This window comes from Nicotiana tomentosiformis, chromosome 5 (genome assembly GCF_000390325.3).
Source record: "Nicotiana tomentosiformis chromosome 5, ASM39032v3, whole genome shotgun sequence".
NCBI lineage: Eukaryota > Viridiplantae > Streptophyta > Magnoliopsida > Solanales > Solanaceae > Nicotiana > Nicotiana tomentosiformis.
In genome coordinates this window covers 117,708,840-117,725,961 of record NC_090816.1, presented here as the reverse complement: position 1 = coordinate 117,725,961, position 17,122 = coordinate 117,708,840, and the positions used below count along the sequence as shown (strand labels likewise).

At 37.8% G+C, this 17,122-nt stretch overlaps 2 protein-coding genes across 4 annotated transcripts; both read right to left on the bottom strand.

Moving 5' to 3' along the window:
* Positions 1–218: 218 nt before the first annotated feature.
* Positions 219–1,484, bottom strand: LOC138893053 (uncharacterized). The gene is made up of 2 exons (XM_070176822.1): positions 1,148–1,484; positions 219–886 (listed from the first exon to the last, which is right to left on the bottom strand). The coding sequence occupies exons 1-2, from the start codon at positions 1,482–1,484 to the stop codon at positions 219–221; spliced, it is 1,005 nt and encodes a 334-aa protein (XP_070032923.1).
* A 10,375-nt stretch (positions 1,485–11,859) lies between these two features.
* Positions 11,860–16,235, bottom strand: LOC104121552 (uncharacterized). Of its 3 annotated transcripts, XM_033652947.2 has the most exons (4): positions 14,773–16,235; positions 14,361–14,667; positions 12,716–12,799; positions 11,860–12,385 (listed from the first exon to the last, which is right to left on the bottom strand). In XM_033652947.2, exons 1-2 carry the CDS (start codon positions 15,845–15,847, stop codon positions 14,657–14,659), a joined length of 1,086 nt encoding a protein of 361 aa, XP_033508838.1. In that variant the 5' UTR covers positions 15,848–16,235; the 3' UTR covers positions 11,860–12,385; positions 12,716–12,799; positions 14,361–14,656. The 3 variants fall into 3 exon arrangements, with proteins under 3 accessions (XP_033508838.1, XP_033508841.1, XP_033508843.1); XM_033652950.2 differs by lacking the exon at positions 12,716–12,799; XM_033652952.2 differs by lacking the exon at positions 12,716–12,799 and having other exon boundaries at positions 14,381–14,667.
* Between the last annotated feature and the right edge of the window lie 887 nt (positions 16,236–17,122).

Here is a 17,122-nt window from a genome sequence, read left to right as displayed (position 1 = left end):
TCTGAAGGCGGTGCATGAATCAGGTCACCGTAGATCTGACATTGATGGTATTTCCGGAGAAACCTGATGCAATCCTTTTCCATGGTCATCCAGTAATAACCCGCTTGAAGGATTTTCTTTGCAAGGACATATCCGTTTATGTGAGGCCCACATACTCCCGAATGCAGTTCATTCATGATCTTTTCAGCTTCTCGGGCATCTACGCACCTTAAAAGATTCTAATATGGAGTTCTTTTGTACAAGACTTCTCCGCTCAAAAATAAATTGCTGGCAAGCCTTCTGATAGTTCTCTTTTGATCTCCACTGGCCTGCTCGGGGTATTCCTTTATTTTCAAAAACCTTTTGATACCATGATACCATGGCTGAACATCTGGTTCTATTTCAATTGCATTACAATAACCATGCCTTTCTCGAATTTGGATTTCCAGCTGGTCAATATGGACGTTGCCCGGATACGGCAGCATTGAGGCCAACGTAGCTAATGCATCAGCTAACTCGTTGTGGAATCGAGGAATATACATGAACTCAACGAACTTGAATCGTTTGCTAAGATCTTCCACATGTTGCCTATATGGGATAAGCTTGATATCTCGAGTTTCCCATTCACCTTGGGCTTGCCGAATGATCAAATCAGAATCTCCCATGATTAACAATTCTTCCACATCCAGATCAACTGCCATCTTTATGCGCATAATGCAGGATTCATACTCAGCGGTGTTGTTGGAACAGAAGAACCGAAGTCGGGTTGTGGCCAGATAATGCTGACCAGTGGGCGAAACCAAAATTGCCCCAATCCTGACACTTTTTGCATTTACAGCTCCATCAAAGAACATTTTCCAAGCATTGGTGTCTTCTGGAATTACTTCAACTGAATTTACTTCCTCGTCTGGAAAGTAAGTACTTAGGGGTTGGTATTCATCATCAACCGGGTTCTCAGCTAGATGATCCGCCAAGGCTTAAGCTTTCATCGTCCTCCGGGTGACATAGATAATGTCAAACTTCGTGGGCAGGATTTGCCATTTTGCTAACCTTCATGTGGGCATTGGTTTTTGGAATATGTACTTCAGGGGATCCATTCTGGTTATGAGATATGTAGTGTAGACCAACAGATAATGTCTGAACTTCTGGGAGACCCAAGTTAGAGCACAGCAAGTTTTTTCCAACAAAGTATACTTGGCTTCATAACTGGTAAACTTCTTGTTCAAGTAGTATATGGACTGCTCTCTCTTCCCAGTTACATCATGTTGCCCCAAGACACAGCCAAAGGAATTTTCCAAGACTGTCACATACAAGAATAAAGGTCTTCCTGGCTCGGGTGGAACCAACACTGGCGAATTTAACATATATTCTTTGATCTTATCAAAAGCCTCTTGACATTCATCTGTCCATTTGATCGATGCATCTTTCTTCAGCAACTTAAATATGGGCTCACACGTGGTAGTAAGTGGAGCAATGAACCTGTTGATGTAATTCAATCTTCCCATTAGACTCATGACCTCTTTCTTGGTTCTCGGAGGTGGCGAATCCTGAATAGACTTTATCTTTGTTGGATCTAGCTCGATACCCCTCCGGCTAACTATAAACCCCAGAAGTTTCCCAGATGGAACTCCGAATGCACATTAAGCTGGGTTCAATTTCAAGTCATACATGCGCAGACGCTCAAAGAACTTTCTCAAATCTCGCACATGGTCTTCTTGCGTTCTGAATTTAATGATCACATGATCCACATACACCTCAATTTTCTGGTGCATCATGTCATGGAAAATGGTAGTCATGGCTTTCATGTAGGTTGCCCCGACATTTTTTAGACCAAATGGCATGACCCTATAACAGTAAGTGCCCCAAGGTGTGGTGAAAACCGTCTTTTCTGCGTCTTCTTCATCCATCAGAACCTGGTGATATCTAGCATAACAATCCATGAAAGACTATATCTCATATTTGGCACAATTGTCAACAAGGATGTGGATGTTTGGCAATGGAAAGATGTCCTTGGGGCTTGCTTTGTTTAAATCCCGATAATCAACACACACTCAGGTTTTCCCGTCTTTCTTTGGCACTGGGACCACATTAGCCAACCAGGTGGTGTATCGGACAACTCGGATCACACCAGCTTTCAATTGTTTGGTGACTTCTTCTTTGATCTAATCATTGATATCCGTTTTAAACTTTCTCTGCTTTTGTTGGACGGGTGGATAACTGGGATGAGTTGGCAATTTATGCACCACCAAATCGACACTCAGCCATGTAAATTCATCATAGGACCATGCAAACACGTCTTTGAATTCAAACAAAAGTCGGATCAATGCTTCTCTAGTTCTTTCATCGGCGTGAATGCTTATCATGGTTTCCCGAACCTCTTCTGGACCACCCAAATTAACTGGCTCAGTTTCATTTAAGTTTGGCTTAGGCTTATTCTCAAATTGTTTCAGTTCTTGATTTACCTCCCTAAAAGCCTCATCTTCGTCATATTCTAGTTCTTGATTCATTATTTCACAGCTAGACCTCGTTTTATGATCTGGGCATGAAGTCCGCAAGCATGTCATGTTATTTAAGTCCGCATTATTAGAATTTAAAAGAAAAAGATAAGAAAAATAGCAAAATCAGAATAAAGAAAAAGAAGACATCCATTGGCGATGAAATATTGATTTCATTTCATTGAATTGAAGATAAGAGGGTTTACATCAAAATCAAAAGACAATAAAATAAAAACATTCGAGTTACACACTGAAATAACTCGTAATGTAGAAAAGAAGGCAAGACTGGACTACGGGGATTCCCGCCTGATAGGGAATGGGGTAGCCTTCCAATTCTGAAGCTTGGAATTTGGTCCCATATACAACACCTCAGCAGTGCTCGTGCCTTCCCCCGGTTGGGCCATGTGGGACTCGTACAACATTTATTTCATGGCTTCACAAATATCTTAAATCTTTTCAGCCATGAAGGCCTCTTCTTCTTCTTCCGCATATTTGGGTTTAACGAATGACTTGGCGAGATGCGGAACAGGCTGGGGCAGGACCCACCCATTTTTGTTGCGCTCATCAACCCATTTTCTGTTGGCCTCTATAGCTCGGAAAACTACGCCGAAGAACTTTTCATTAACGATCGAAGCGATGGACTCTGTGATGCCTTGTAGAGATACCCCGAGCCCTTTTGCAGGCTTGTACCCATATCTTATCATTTCAGTGGCGACCATGACCGAGGCAATAGATAATCAAGGTTGAGGGAAAGGGGGCCCTTCTTCGCATTGGTCGGCGACCACAATTTCGAAGGCTTGGTAGACAATGTGCTCACTTCCTTCACTAGCTTTGAGATACGGGACTGAAGGGTCCTTATATATGGACTGTTCATCCTCCCCATGGACAACAATTTCTTTGTTTTCCTACTCAAATTTGACCATTTGATGGAGAGTGGAAGGCACATCTCCTGCAACGTGAATCCATGGTCTTCCTAGGAGAAAATTATATGAAGTATCCATGTCCAACGCCTGGAAAGTCACTTCGAAGTCCACGGTGCCAATGGTCAAAATCAAATCAATTTCTCTTATTGTGTCTCGCTTGACACCATCAAAAGCGACAGACATTGTTTGGTCGAATTCTTTCTGTTCCAATTTCCATCCTCTGGAGCGTAGAGAGGGGGCAAATGTCGACCCCGGACCCGCCATCTAGCATGGCTCTCTTCACATAATAACCTTCGCATTTGATAGTCAAGTGAAAGGCTTTGTTGTGGGAGGCACCCTCTGGGGGGCAAATCATCGCGGCTGAAAGAAATCCTGTTGACTTCAAAGAATCGTTCATCCATTCTCTCCAATTGTTCAACTGAAGTTTCAACCGGGACATATGCCTCGTTCAATGTTTTCAAAAGTCCCTTCTGATGTTCATTTGAGATCAACAGCAGAGATAAAAGCAAAACCTGGGAAGCAGTCTTCCGGAGTTGATCAACTATGGCATATTCCGAAGTTTTCATTTTTCAAAAAAATTCTTCTGCTTCTTCAGCACTCACAGGCTTCTTGGGCGGAAATCGTTTATCATTGTTCAATTTTAACTTCTTTACCTCTTCTAGGTTGTGGTACTTCCTAGATTGGTTCATTTCGTTCACCTCTTCCATAATCTCTTTCCCTTTGTTAGTAACCACTGTTTTGCTATAATTCTAGGGGACTGCAGTGGGGTCTCTCATAGGGATCTGCGGTGCGCGGCTGATAACCACGGGCTCAGTCAGCCTTGGTGAAATTACCGACCCCCGCGCCATATTAGTCTTTTTGGCACATATAACTTTGGCACATTTAGCGTGACTTTCCTCTGTTCAAATCTTTTGGGAGTGTTCAATATGAGCTGTTCTTTCCTTGAGGCCCTAGGAACATAGAGAATTGCGTCCTTAGCAGGTGTTGCCCCAGTATTTGCTTCTACAGCTTTTTCTGCAAATTGAGGGATTGGGGTGATTTTCTTCTCATTTCTGACTTGTTTCACCGCCGCTTTGGGTTTTGCCTCCGAATCGGCAATGTCAATGATGGATTTTAAGGCTGGATCAAACTCTTTATCATCACAAATCATTCCAATGATCGGCCCGTTGTTGTGAGCCAGTAATGGATTGTTAGTCACATTGGGGACTTCCTCGTCCCTTAGTACCACTCGTTTTTGTTCTATCAAATTCTCAACTGCCCTCCTGAGAGTCCAACAATCCTCCGTATCATGACCCTCTACCCCCGAATGATTGGCACACCTGGTACCGGACCGGTATGACGGATATTCCGAATTTTGCCGGTTTGGAGGCACAGGTTGCAATAGACCCATCTGGATTAATTTTGGAAACAGGCTAGAGTAGGACTCACCAATAGGGGTGAAGTCATTTCTCCTAGGAGGTTCATGGGGACGTGTATTATGTTGGTAGTTATTTTGTGATGGATGGGGGTTATATGGAGCTTGGTGGGGATGGTTATTTCTGGGAAGTGGAGCTCGATTTTGGTTGTAATGTTGTTATGGTCGTGTATAGGGTTGGGCATTCATCACCGCATAGGGAGGCGGTGCCACGGCATATGCTGCATCTTGATGGGGGTAGTAGTGTTTTGGGGTTCTGGGAGGCAGGTAGGAGTGATCACGTGATCGACGGGGGCCTCTAGAACCTGAAGCCATCATGGCTCCTTCTTCCCTCTTCTTTCGATTTTCAAAGCATCTATGTGTTTCCCATTTTGACTTGTTTCCTTTATTGCATAGTCCATTTTCTAGGTCTTTAAATCCCCTTAAGTGCCCATACCGCTGGATAGAAAGTGAAAAGTGGAATCTCCACATACTAGACTTTCAGTCTTCATCTACCTGTTTATTTTCAGTAGGTCTAGAAACTTATGGGGAGTAACGGTCCTTGGAGATATCAAATACTTATGCCTTAATCCCTCCGTACTCCCGGCATAACCCGCAATTTCTTCCAAGGTAGGTGTAAGCTCAAAATCTGAGAAATATAAAACATTGTGAGCGGAATCCCAGAACGAAACCAGTGCCTCTATCAAATCCCTTTTAGGTTGAATTTTCAATAGTCCAATGAGTGCCCATAGGTATCGGTTGACCTTGTCTTGCCCTTGTTTTCCCAAGTCTTCCCACCACATGTGGAGTGCTAGTAGAATCTGATCCATAACCTTCACCGGTAAATTCTGAACAGTGCTCATTTTGCACTTTTTTAAAATTAGGGTGGCTGGGTTAAAACATGTGAATTTGTTTGAAAACTGATCAGAAAAAAGATTATTTTTGCAAAATTCAATTTAAAACAAACCACGACTACTTTTGCAGATACGGCCCTTCAGCACTTCAGAAGGGAAGATTTTAGGGTTGTGTTTGCTAAGTGGCCAAAAACTATAAAAGGGACCATCTGCGACTATTCTTGCAAAAACGGCCTTCCAACGTCCGGTCAGGACATTTTTGGCTATTTGGACAAATATGGCATCACCTAACTTATTTATGACAAAATGACAACATTTCATATTTTGGTTATTTTTTGCAAAAAAATGGGGCTGGACCCGATGAAGGTTCGGTAAGTTTTGACGCAACAGGAAAATATGACTTACTTTGAAATAAATTTTTCTTTTTATTTTTTCAAAATTTCGGCAGAGTTTCGGGATATTTTGAATACTGGGGTTTTCATAAACGGATGACTTTCTCTCTCCTACCTCAATCTTGGTTTTTCTTGATTTTTCTTCCCTATTCTAAAAGGCAGTCAACATGCAAGCCGAAGAAAATAAATGCACAAGTAGCACGTAAAAGGTATCAGAATGGTCTTTTTATTTCCGATACACCTGTCCCAGACGGATCCAATCCCTGTGTTGAGTCCCCAAAGTCAAATGCATGTGATGCAAACAAGCGTTGCTACTAGGGATCCGGCATGAGACTATGTTATTCTAGGTTTAAAATCTGGGTGTATTGTTCTAGACCTGGCTTACTCGAGCGGACAACTCGATCCGGGGGGAGGGGGCAGCTTACCGATAACCAAAAGATTATCAGACTTTACAACTTGTCCGATCCTCGTTCTAAATTAGGGATATGACACTAACAGAAAAGAAGTCACGCCAGCGTGCACTTCCCAGAAGATTTAGAAGACTCAGAGAGAAGAAGGGTTTCGCAACAGTTTACAGTTCAAGCAATATCAAAGCGGTAAAAAATGGCATTTTGCACATTAGGCTCAAACACGTAAAAATCAGATAATAAACAAAAGCCAAGTATAATAGTTATTCTAAGCTCTAATTGTGAACCCTGAATAAGAGATCCTGGGTTCGGTCCTCAGCAGAGTCACCAGAGCTGTCACACCTCCTTTTTCCCGAGGGGATATGGGAGCTTTTTCAATTAAAGTGACATTATTTGAAATGGAATTATTTATTTAATTCAGAGTCGTCACTTGAAATAATTTATGGTGTCCCAAGTCACCGGTTTATTTTAAATCCCAAATCGAGAAAATTTGACTCCGTTTAAAAGTCTGCGAAAATCAGAAGACCGGATAAGGAATTCTGCTAATCCGGGAGAAGGTGTGAGGCACTCTCGAGTTCCGTGATTTTAGCACGGTCGCTCAACTATTAATTGGCCCAATTATCTAATTTATTACATATTTAAAACCTATTGTGCTTTTTAGCTTTCTGACCTCTTTTAATAGAATTTTAATTACTTTTGGAATTTATGAAATTCTGTTTGAACAAGCTAGAAAATTTATGTCGCGCACTCGTTTGTTTTTGTACATGAAATGTACACTCGAATTGGGTATTACGTATCATGACTATGCCACGGAATCGATAGTCACGATGATTTATTTAAACACGCCTAAATGTTTATGAATTATTTCTTCTTATGTTTTGGAATTACGTGTGAACGTCAAGAGCTTATGGAATTTCATTCATTGGGATCACACTATTTCAGAGTGCCAAAGGCCTGCTTGGGAAGAAAGTTCTGGGGATTAACCGTATTGCATAAAAAGAATCCCATTGGTCGATGAATGGCAGCTTGTAATTAAGTTATGTTTCTTCTTTCAGCTAATCAAGTTTATGTATATTTTTTAAACCGAAAATTAGTACAAGCTGAAATTAATTTAAGCACTCAAATTGGACTTCTAGCAATTACATATACATATAAAAATGAATTTCAATTTATAGCTTAACACGTCTTCTGCCTTATAAAAGAAGAACAGGCCACGGGTTCATTGAGTGAGCCCAGAAATAGACTTAACCATGGGTCCAAAGTCTTTTAGGACTCCAAAATAATTTCGAAGCTTCGCTGGGCCAATATTTAGGCCTAACAACTAAGGACAAACTTAATGACTCAAAGTTTCATCTATTATTGAAAGAAAAACATAGTAATTTAAGCATAATCACAACATGAATATATATGGTTCAAATTCTAATTACAACACCAATCTCTCATAACTAAATTTGTCACTCAAATATGTCAGTAATAGCTATTCTAGCAAATATGGTCAATGAACTTCACTTCAACTCACACCAATTTCTATAGCTAGTCATCGAAATCTGAAGTTGTTAACTGTGTGAAAAGCTATGAAACCAATACACAATGTAATTCTACAATTTAGAGTGTTGTATTGGCTTCTTCAGAGATGACTCCGACCAACTTGTGGTCAAATCCATCCATCCGCCATATTTCAATGCCATTTTGAGCACAAATCATTAGTTAGACAATAACAGGCTATAGAAGATAATGAATTGATTAATACTGTATTTTTAACAAATTAAATTAGCTTCAACAGATGCAAAAAAAAAATCAACAAAGGATGAATACTAAACAGTCTAAAACACACTGGATATATAAAACCAAATTTAAACAACACAAAACCAAGTAAACCATTCAATTCATACCAGTAAAGCGAACATCCACACATCTATAAGGAATCAGTATTGAACAACAGACTAAAAATATGATGAAGTATGTAAAACATCCAATGTGCAATTATCCATTCAAGTTGATGACTACAAAATGTAAACAAAAACGCACCTAAGTGCATAAAATCAACTAGATAAGACAAGCAAAGATCTGAAACTAGATGATGAGATTCGGAATTCCAGCAAAGAAAATAAACAGCAACAGATTTTCTTCAACAATTTGACACCTCCTTGAAGAAACCAGTAGTTGAATAGCATATCAAGCAGAGAATAACTTATGAAAACCTTTTTGGAATTTTTAGAGAGTTCCTTTTGAGAAATCAGTGCACAAAATAAGAGGGGATTCTAAAATTTTTTAGAGAATTCCAGTGTATATCCGTGCGTGTATTGGAGAGGAATGCTGAATGTCTTTTTTTCTGTGTGTGAAGGGTGTATATATGCTATGAAAAAAAATGAGAGAGGGTCTGTCAGGAGAGGAAATTTTGTCAGCGTGAAATCAGGGAATGTGAGAGGAGAAGGGAATATTTTCTTAACTGAAAAATCGCTAGTCGTTACCTTCTAGAAGTAGAATATCTACTTAGGTCTGGGCCAAATGGCCCAAGACAGAACAAATATGGCTTCAAAGAAAAGCCCAAAAAGAAAAACAGAATAACATGCTGTATTTTGAATTTTAATTATAATCAAAGATGCAAACAAGATTTGACTAAACTTAACTAAATCAATTCATTAACTATTCTAATTGAGCATGCAATTAAAATTAAAACCTAAATAATCAATCAAAAGAAAAGAAAAACAACAAAAGAATGGGAAAGAATGAGAAGAGAGATGTGCTGATTTACCTTTAAGGGAAACAGTGATTGAGGCAAGAATGGCTAGCAATGATGGTGATAAACTCTGGCCGGACTCCGATGGCCAGGCGATGAGTTAATGTCGATTTCGAACTCAAACGACCAAACGGGAAAGGGGCGAACTTGGATTTCAAGTAATTTCTGAATTTGGAAATCGACAAGTTTGGCGGAGCTTTTTGAAAAATTAATGGTAGACTGATGATGAAGGTGAGGTGAGGAGTATATGGTGTGAATTTGGGCGTGATTGGGGTGGTGGCCGTCGGCCAGTAAGGTTTGGGATTTTTAGGGCGGCTAGGTTTAGAAGGGTTGAAGAAGATGAAGAGAAATGAGGGGTTCCTAAGGGCTTCGGGGGGGGGGGGGGGTTCGGACAGCTATAAGAGGGAAGGGGTTAATTGTGGACCGTAGGATTAGATAGAATGGAGGGTGGGGATTGAAAGATGATAAAACGGGATCGTTTGGTTATTTTGATGAGGGAAAAACGGACCGGGTGGGTATTTGGTGTGGACCGGGCAGATATGCCCAATTTGGGCCTCTGAGGTGCTTGGCCCAACACAAACAAAAGCCTTGTTTTCCTTTCTTTGTTTCTTTTCTTTGATTTTAAATCCTAAACAAATTAAATAAAACTCTAAACTAAATCCTAACTTAAATCTAATTTGTAAAATTAACCTACTTACTATTTATAATATTTAAATGATTTATTAACTAAAAACTAATGAAAGGAAATTAATAAATTAAGACTGAAAGCTAAAAATATAAAATGACCATGGTATTTTTTGTGATTTTCATTTTAAAATGCAACTAATTAACGTAGTTAAATCCTAAAAATGCAAATAAAATATAAAATGCTATGCAATGAAGATTTTGGACATTTTTTGGTGTTTTCTCATAATTTTAAGATATTAAATATGCAACTAAATGTAAACAATAATTGACAAGAAATTTCTAAAAATTTTATGAAAAATTAAATTAGAAAAGATCTATTTTTTTTTTTGATTTTATAGGAGTGTTTTTGGTGAGGTAAAAATTAAGTGCTCACACTAATATGGAGGCATTGTGTGATAGAATTAGAGATGAAATTGTTGAAAAATATTATCATGTGTGAGTGACTTTACTTATTATTTCATGGTGGATTATCAATATATAGTAATTTGTGGAATAGACTTTTAATTCATATTGAATAATGACAATAAGTAATTATACTAGATAATATTATATGCATTGGTATAACTATATATGTTATATTGATTTAAATCTTTAATATGTATGTTTACTTTATGTTTTATATTTTAGTTTAATAAAATAGAAAATAATAAAAGTCTCTTACGATAAATATTTAAGTTCATTTTTCTCTTTAAAATAATTATAAGACCTTGGTACTATCTTTTTTGATAATTTAACACTCAAAATCAATTTTTAGAAAGATTAGCCAAACATAATTTGTTTACCAAATGTTGCAAAAAGTACTTAAATGAATTGGCCAAACACAAACAAATTTTTTTTTTAAGTATTTTTGAAAAAAGCACTTCTGAAAAAAAAAATATTTTTCAAAATAAGCAATTTTTGGCAGCTTGGCTCAACAGGTTGCTGCCAAACTTCTTCCAAGACAGGCATAATGTTTAGCATACCCTTGTATGGATAACACCAAGGGATTTTGTTGGAGGAATGGAATACCTCCGTCCGTAATCAAAGGTCTTGGGTTTGAGCTCTAGAAATGAAAAAATTCCTGATAAGAAGTTATTCCCCCTTAACTAGGCTCTACGCCGCGTGAATCTATAGTAGCCGGGCCAATAGATTCTGGATACCAGATGGTTAAGGGCAGCCCGGTGCACTAAATTCTCGCTATGCGCGGGGTCCGGACCACAAGGGTCTATTGTACGCAGTCTTACACTGCATTTCTGCAAAAGGATGTTTCAATTGTCATGTAATTCGTAGGCTAGATACCAGATGGTTAACAAATACAAAAAAAGGTTCTTGTTCGGATAACAGAACAGAAAACTTGCAATCTGTTAACTGTAATTGCTTCATTTGCTAACCTGCAAAGTAAAGCTCTACCACAAAATTTTGACAAGGGAAAACCCCAAGAGGATAAAACTATCCTGATGTAAAAGAAGAAACTCGAACTAAAGAAAATTAAGCCCAAGACTCCACCGAGCACCTGATATTATACAACTTTGCTAACTCAATGACAAAGCTACTTGTTCATGTTTTCGACGCTCAGGGAAAAAATAAAAATAGCCAGAGTTTAAAAAGTAATCGAAATTTAATCACTTTTTCATGTAAAGATAAAATCTAAACAAAAACAAGCTTAAAAATCCAGAAATATTCAGCATAATATGCTAGAGTTCGAATTTTTTTACATATGAGCTTCCAACATAATGTACTGGAATTTCATAATCCAACATATTATGCTAGAACTTTTTGTGTGCTGGAGTTCCAACATAATATACTGAAAGTTTATACGCAGGAGCTCCATAATCCCGCATATTATGCTGGAACTTTTCGTGTTTTAGCAAAACAATGGTTATTTCTCAATGACTTTACAAACGCCGGTTATTTTTCGATTACCGGTCCGAAAACCGACTAGCCCGTGTGTATGGCTGTATAAAAGGAAAAGGCTTTCAATGAAATAACTAATGAAAATGATAAATGATGTTGGTCTCAAACACAGCTCTCTATTTCAGCTGAGAAAAGGGGGAGGAGCTTAAAAGTACAGGACTGTTGGGCGCTTAAATCTCAAGCTGAAGCATAAATTCTTCAAGCAATAACGTCGAAAGTATTGTCATGAAAATGTTGGAGCTTCGATATGCGAAGAAAAATTGCTCTCTATTCAATTGAAATAACTATGTAAAAATTATTTTCAACATAAACATTTTTAATCACAATATATGCGTACTTGTCTTGTTCTTCGGCTTGTTCATTTGTTGCAGTCGTGGTATGTTCTACAAATCGACATGGTTCTGCTGAATATGGGCTTCTATTCATGGTTGTTGTAGTGCTTGTCGTTGCTGCTCTTCAATTAAATTTATCAAATATTCTTTATTTGACAGTAACAGCCTTTTGTACTGTTGTACCCTGAACTTTCCCTACTATAGCTGCAACGTTCCAGGTTTGATGTATGACGAACTTATCATTTTTTTTGTTCTGCTTCAAAGGTCCCTCTTTACTCATGACCCAAAATCTGTGTCAAGGAAAGAAAATAGAAAACAAATTAGGTGCGCAGATTCTTAGGAAACCATTGTTGGAAATAAATGAGAAATAACTAAATTCCACTATCTTCAGTAGGAGTTTCAAACACAATCCGTGTAAGTTCGATTCTCATTATCCCATTCACCATTCCCTTCCCCCAATGTAGTAAAAGACATTTTAAAAAGTAAGAAACGAGAATCCTCTCTTTGTTAGTGTTTTATAACAATAACACCAAAAGAACATTGGTTACAAATATATAACTTGCCTAAGAAGCACATCATAACAAAGAAATGGCTACTATTTAAGAAGCATGTCCACTTACTTTAGTTTTTTTAACTGCTGAGGATCTTTCCTTACATGCTTATCAACTCATGAAATCCAACATCCAAGACCAAGAGAAAGCACACTGAATGAAACAGAAAACAGAGAGTGAACCACAAAGAATAGGCACTGTCAACCGGATGCTTTACTTTGGGTACGGGAAGTCGGGAACTACTATTAGGAGAAACATTGCACCAGCTTCATAGTATCACATGACTTGTCCAGCATTATCCTTGTTATCTTCAGTCGGACTTCTCAAGATACCAAAATCTATTATATACTAAAAGTTCATGGCTATTACAAACAGAAACCATACAAATACAAATGCAAGGCTGTCTGAGTTTGAATGCTTACAAATTTTAAGAACTCTATGAAAGGCCAATCCAAGAAAATTCAAAAGAGCTTTTCTAGCCTCGCGTACGCAGTTAAAGCTATTAACACAGGGAGAAAATACTTCGCTTATTGATGTCAAGTTCAAGTATTCCATTTCTTGCATTTTTTTTCTTTATATCGAGGTTTCTTCTACGCATCCATAAAAACCTTCTTCTGCTACTACCTCAATTAGAAGAACTGTTATGAACCTTTCAGTTAACTAACAGAATTCCTTACAGAATCGACCTAAAAAACTAGTTCTATACTTCAAGGAGGATTTTGACAAATGATACTCGTATTATCTTTTGAATGTTATCAAATAATATATCATAAATAGCCAGATAGGATAACAGATAATGACTCTTGAAATTAATTACTTAATATCTTAAATAGTGAATAATTTTTCTTAGACCCATAAAGTTTAGAGCAACTAAAATAACACATCGATTATGCATACATAAAAGGAGAACCAAAGAGATGATTTTCTTCAGCACAGTCAGTTATGGTGTCACATGATGCTTTAGTGACATTCTGTATTCTTTAGAAAATTGGATTATCTGATGCTTGTTTATATAGAAGTTTCAAATATTACAGATGATGGGAACAAATAAGAGAAGTTAATGTGTTCTTTCTCACTAAGAAATTCTAAACCTTTGGATATCTATCCACATCAAAAGCACAGGAAACATTAAGTTGGAAGTTGGAACCTAAAAATCCTACAATTTGAATTGAGCAAAGGAAAGTGAAACTTCAATACCTAGAATCAGAGGTACATCATGAAGTTCTGATAGACACGCGATACGGTATTATACAATAGTTGATGCGAGACATCAACATGTTGAGCAGGGGCAGAGCTAGAAGGTCAGCTACAGGATCGGACAAAACCCAATAGCTTTAGTCCAAATCTTATATTTGTATTAAGAAATCCATCAAATATGTACAAAAATTATTCAAAAGCCAGTTACTAACACCTAATGTCGCTATCCTAGAATTTAGAACCCATAAAGTTAAAATCCTTGCTCTATCTCTAGTGACTAGTGTTGAGTTCCAAGCTGAATTTGATGTTTAGCTGTAAAGTGGAGGTAGGAAGTGAAATCTATTTGTTATATCTGCAGCAAATGCAAACTGAAACTTGCAAATTTCAAGCAATCTGTGTGTGTACAAACAGATTAAGAGTTCCAAGTCCTTTGCAATTTGAAAGATAATTATCTTGGAGAGTTGATTTTAAAATTGTAATCCATAACAATATCTTGGAGAAAACTGCTGGTACTTACATGAATAGCACTTCTGTTACCAATTGTAAAGACACTCTCGTGAATTTGGACCCTTATGTTTGCCTCTGAGATTAACTTCAACCTCCTCCCCACTGGATTATAGCATACAAAACCTCAGTAGTTACAGTTGGCAGCTAAATCAATTGAAATAGGTAATCCATCATATGTGTCCGTCTTTCACTAATAACTTAAAGCAATGTTAGGAAAGCCTTCTGAGGATGGAATCTAGAGTGGAATCACCAGTTCATCTCTCCTTTTTATAAGAATGAAGCTGAAGCCAACAATCAATTGCTGCATCAACCGTGTCCTGAATAAAGTACAATGCAAAATGAATGCTCGGAAGTCCAAAGTGGAGAACTTCATCATCAGAGACTTAACTTTGCATCAAAAAATTACAGTAAATCAAAAGTACCTGAACGAGAATCTAGCTTCCACCATGCACAAGCATCTTCCTTAGAGATGGAAGCATCATCATCCTTGTTATCATCTTCCCCTGAAAACAGTCCATCAGAATCATCGCTCTCAACTTCGGAGTAATACTGTTTTTTCTCCACCTCTGGATCATACGTCCACTCCAATCTTTTCAGAACATCTCGGTCCTTCCACCGGCCAACAACAGAGACAGCTTCTTTCTTGGCCTTCCCCATAATGATCTCCTGCCACGAGAAAGAAGCATCTGCTGTCCTCTTAAGAGCACCGTCATTGCAATCACCAACAACTACTGTTTTCAAACACCTCAACCTCGCCTCCTTCAAGACTTCCACGAAATCCGAATCATCAGACACAAGAACCACACACTCCACCATCCTCTTATCCATCACATCAACCAAATGATTCCTCAATGCAACATCAGCAGCTTGTGGCTTATCTGAAACAGTCCTAACCCAAAAACCAGCTCGTTTTAATTCATCCGCCAAACCATACCCAACTTTCGGAGTCAAAACATCCCTAACAGCATTCTTATACTTATCCATCTTCATTGCATACTTGGCCACCAACTTCACCCTCATTTTTCCCCTAGCAGACTCTATCTGATTCAACCTTTTCGTATGCTCGCGCTCGTGAATTTGCTTAAAATGATTTACAAGCTTCTCATTAGTATAAAATCTCCTACCACACACTCTACATAAATAAGGCTCCTCTACCTTTACAACCCCACTTTTTTCCAAAGAATTCAATGTTTTCCTCTCTTTCCGTTGCTGCCTAACTAAAGGAGGAACATAACTAAACGCGTGTCGATTAGCATAAGCTACTGTATATCTCACAACCCCAAATTCCCCAGCAGCCTTTTTTAGCTTTGTGGCAGCATCAAATGGTGGAAATGACTTGGGTGGTTTGTTATCCAAATCCCAGAAAATCCCAACATTGGTTCTAACTGATGAGTCTAAAGAACCAAAACCCAAATTGGATTTGGACTCAAAGTGACAAAATCTTTTATAGGAGCGAATAGCATGGATAAAGGTGCTAGCTTTGACACGTTTCAGCATCTTCCGAGAAAAAAGAATCAAAAAATTGAGGCTTTCTTGATACTATAGAGGAAAAGTTTTACAACCCAGTTAAAGAACACTTATGTCGCGTTAGCACGAAATTGCTTGAAAAGGCGTTAGCTCAGACTTAACGTATACAACTAACAATCTTTATGAATATATATCAAGAAAAAATACGAAGAAAGATGGTGGGCACTAACATCTCTGGAGAGTTATAAGCATGCCATTCAAAGGTAATTGCTTGAATTATAAATTTGAAGAAAAGGAAGGGAAAGGGGAGAAAATTAGTATTCTCAAAGCCAATTAAGTTAATGCAAGTGAGTGAAAGTATATAGAGGTTTGAGAGAGTTAAGTGGATGGTAGAGTTATACCCAGCAACCTATGAAGAATCGGCTGTTGTTGTTATTACAGAGATTTCTGTAGACACGGAAACAAGAATCAAGTATCCATTGGGCCGAGGGAGTGGGAAGTGCACACATAGCCACTGATTTACTGTATAGCCACTATTTTAAATGTATTTATTCTTTAGCCAGTACTTAATAAATTTTTATCCGCCGGACAAAAATACCTTTGTGCTAGACATAGGTATTGTGTAAATATTAAGGACATGGTGTCCTTAATTTCATGAATGTTGTGTAAATATTTAGGACAAAGTGTCATGTATTTGCACCTTCTGTTGTTAAATTTTAGGACATCATGTCCTTAACTTCATATGTGCAGTGTAAATATTAAGGACATGATAACCTTAACTTCATGTGTGCAATGTAAATGTTAAGGACATAATATCACTAACTTGTATTTGCAACTTCTGTTGCTAAATTTTAGGACATCATGTCCTTAACTTCATATGTAAAGTGTAAATGTTAAGGACATGGTGTCCTTAATTTCATGTATGCAATGTAAATGTTAAAGACATAATGTCCTTAACTTGTATTTGCACCTCCTATTATTAAACTTTAGGACATCATGTTGTTAACTTCATATGTGCAGTGTAAAAATTAAGGACGTGATATCCTTAACTTCATGTGTTCATTGTAAATGTTAAGGACATAATGTCATTAACTTCATGAGTGGTGTGTAAATATTAAGGACAAAGTGTCCTATTTTTGCACCTTCTGCTGATAAACTTTAGGGCATCATGTCCTTAACTTCATATGTGCGGTGTAAATGTTAAGGATATGATGTCCTTAACTTCATGTGTGTAATGTAAATGTTAATGACATAATATCATTAACTTGTATTTACAACTTCTGTTGTTAAACTTTAGGACATCAT

Excerpts from the sequence above, each read along its gene's own strand:
- LOC138893053 (XM_070176822.1), bottom strand. The coding sequence starts at position 1,484 with ATGGGAAGATTGAATTACATCAACAGGTTCATTGCTCCACTTACTACC. Across the intron at positions 887-1,147 it reads TTTGTTGGAAAAAACTTGCT|ACGAGGAAGTAAATTCAGTT; the intron begins GTGCTCTAACTT and ends CTTACTTTCCAG.
- LOC104121552 (XM_033652947.2), bottom strand. The coding sequence starts at position 15,847 with ATGCTGAAACGTGTCAAAGCTAGCACCTTTATCCATGCTATTCGCTCC.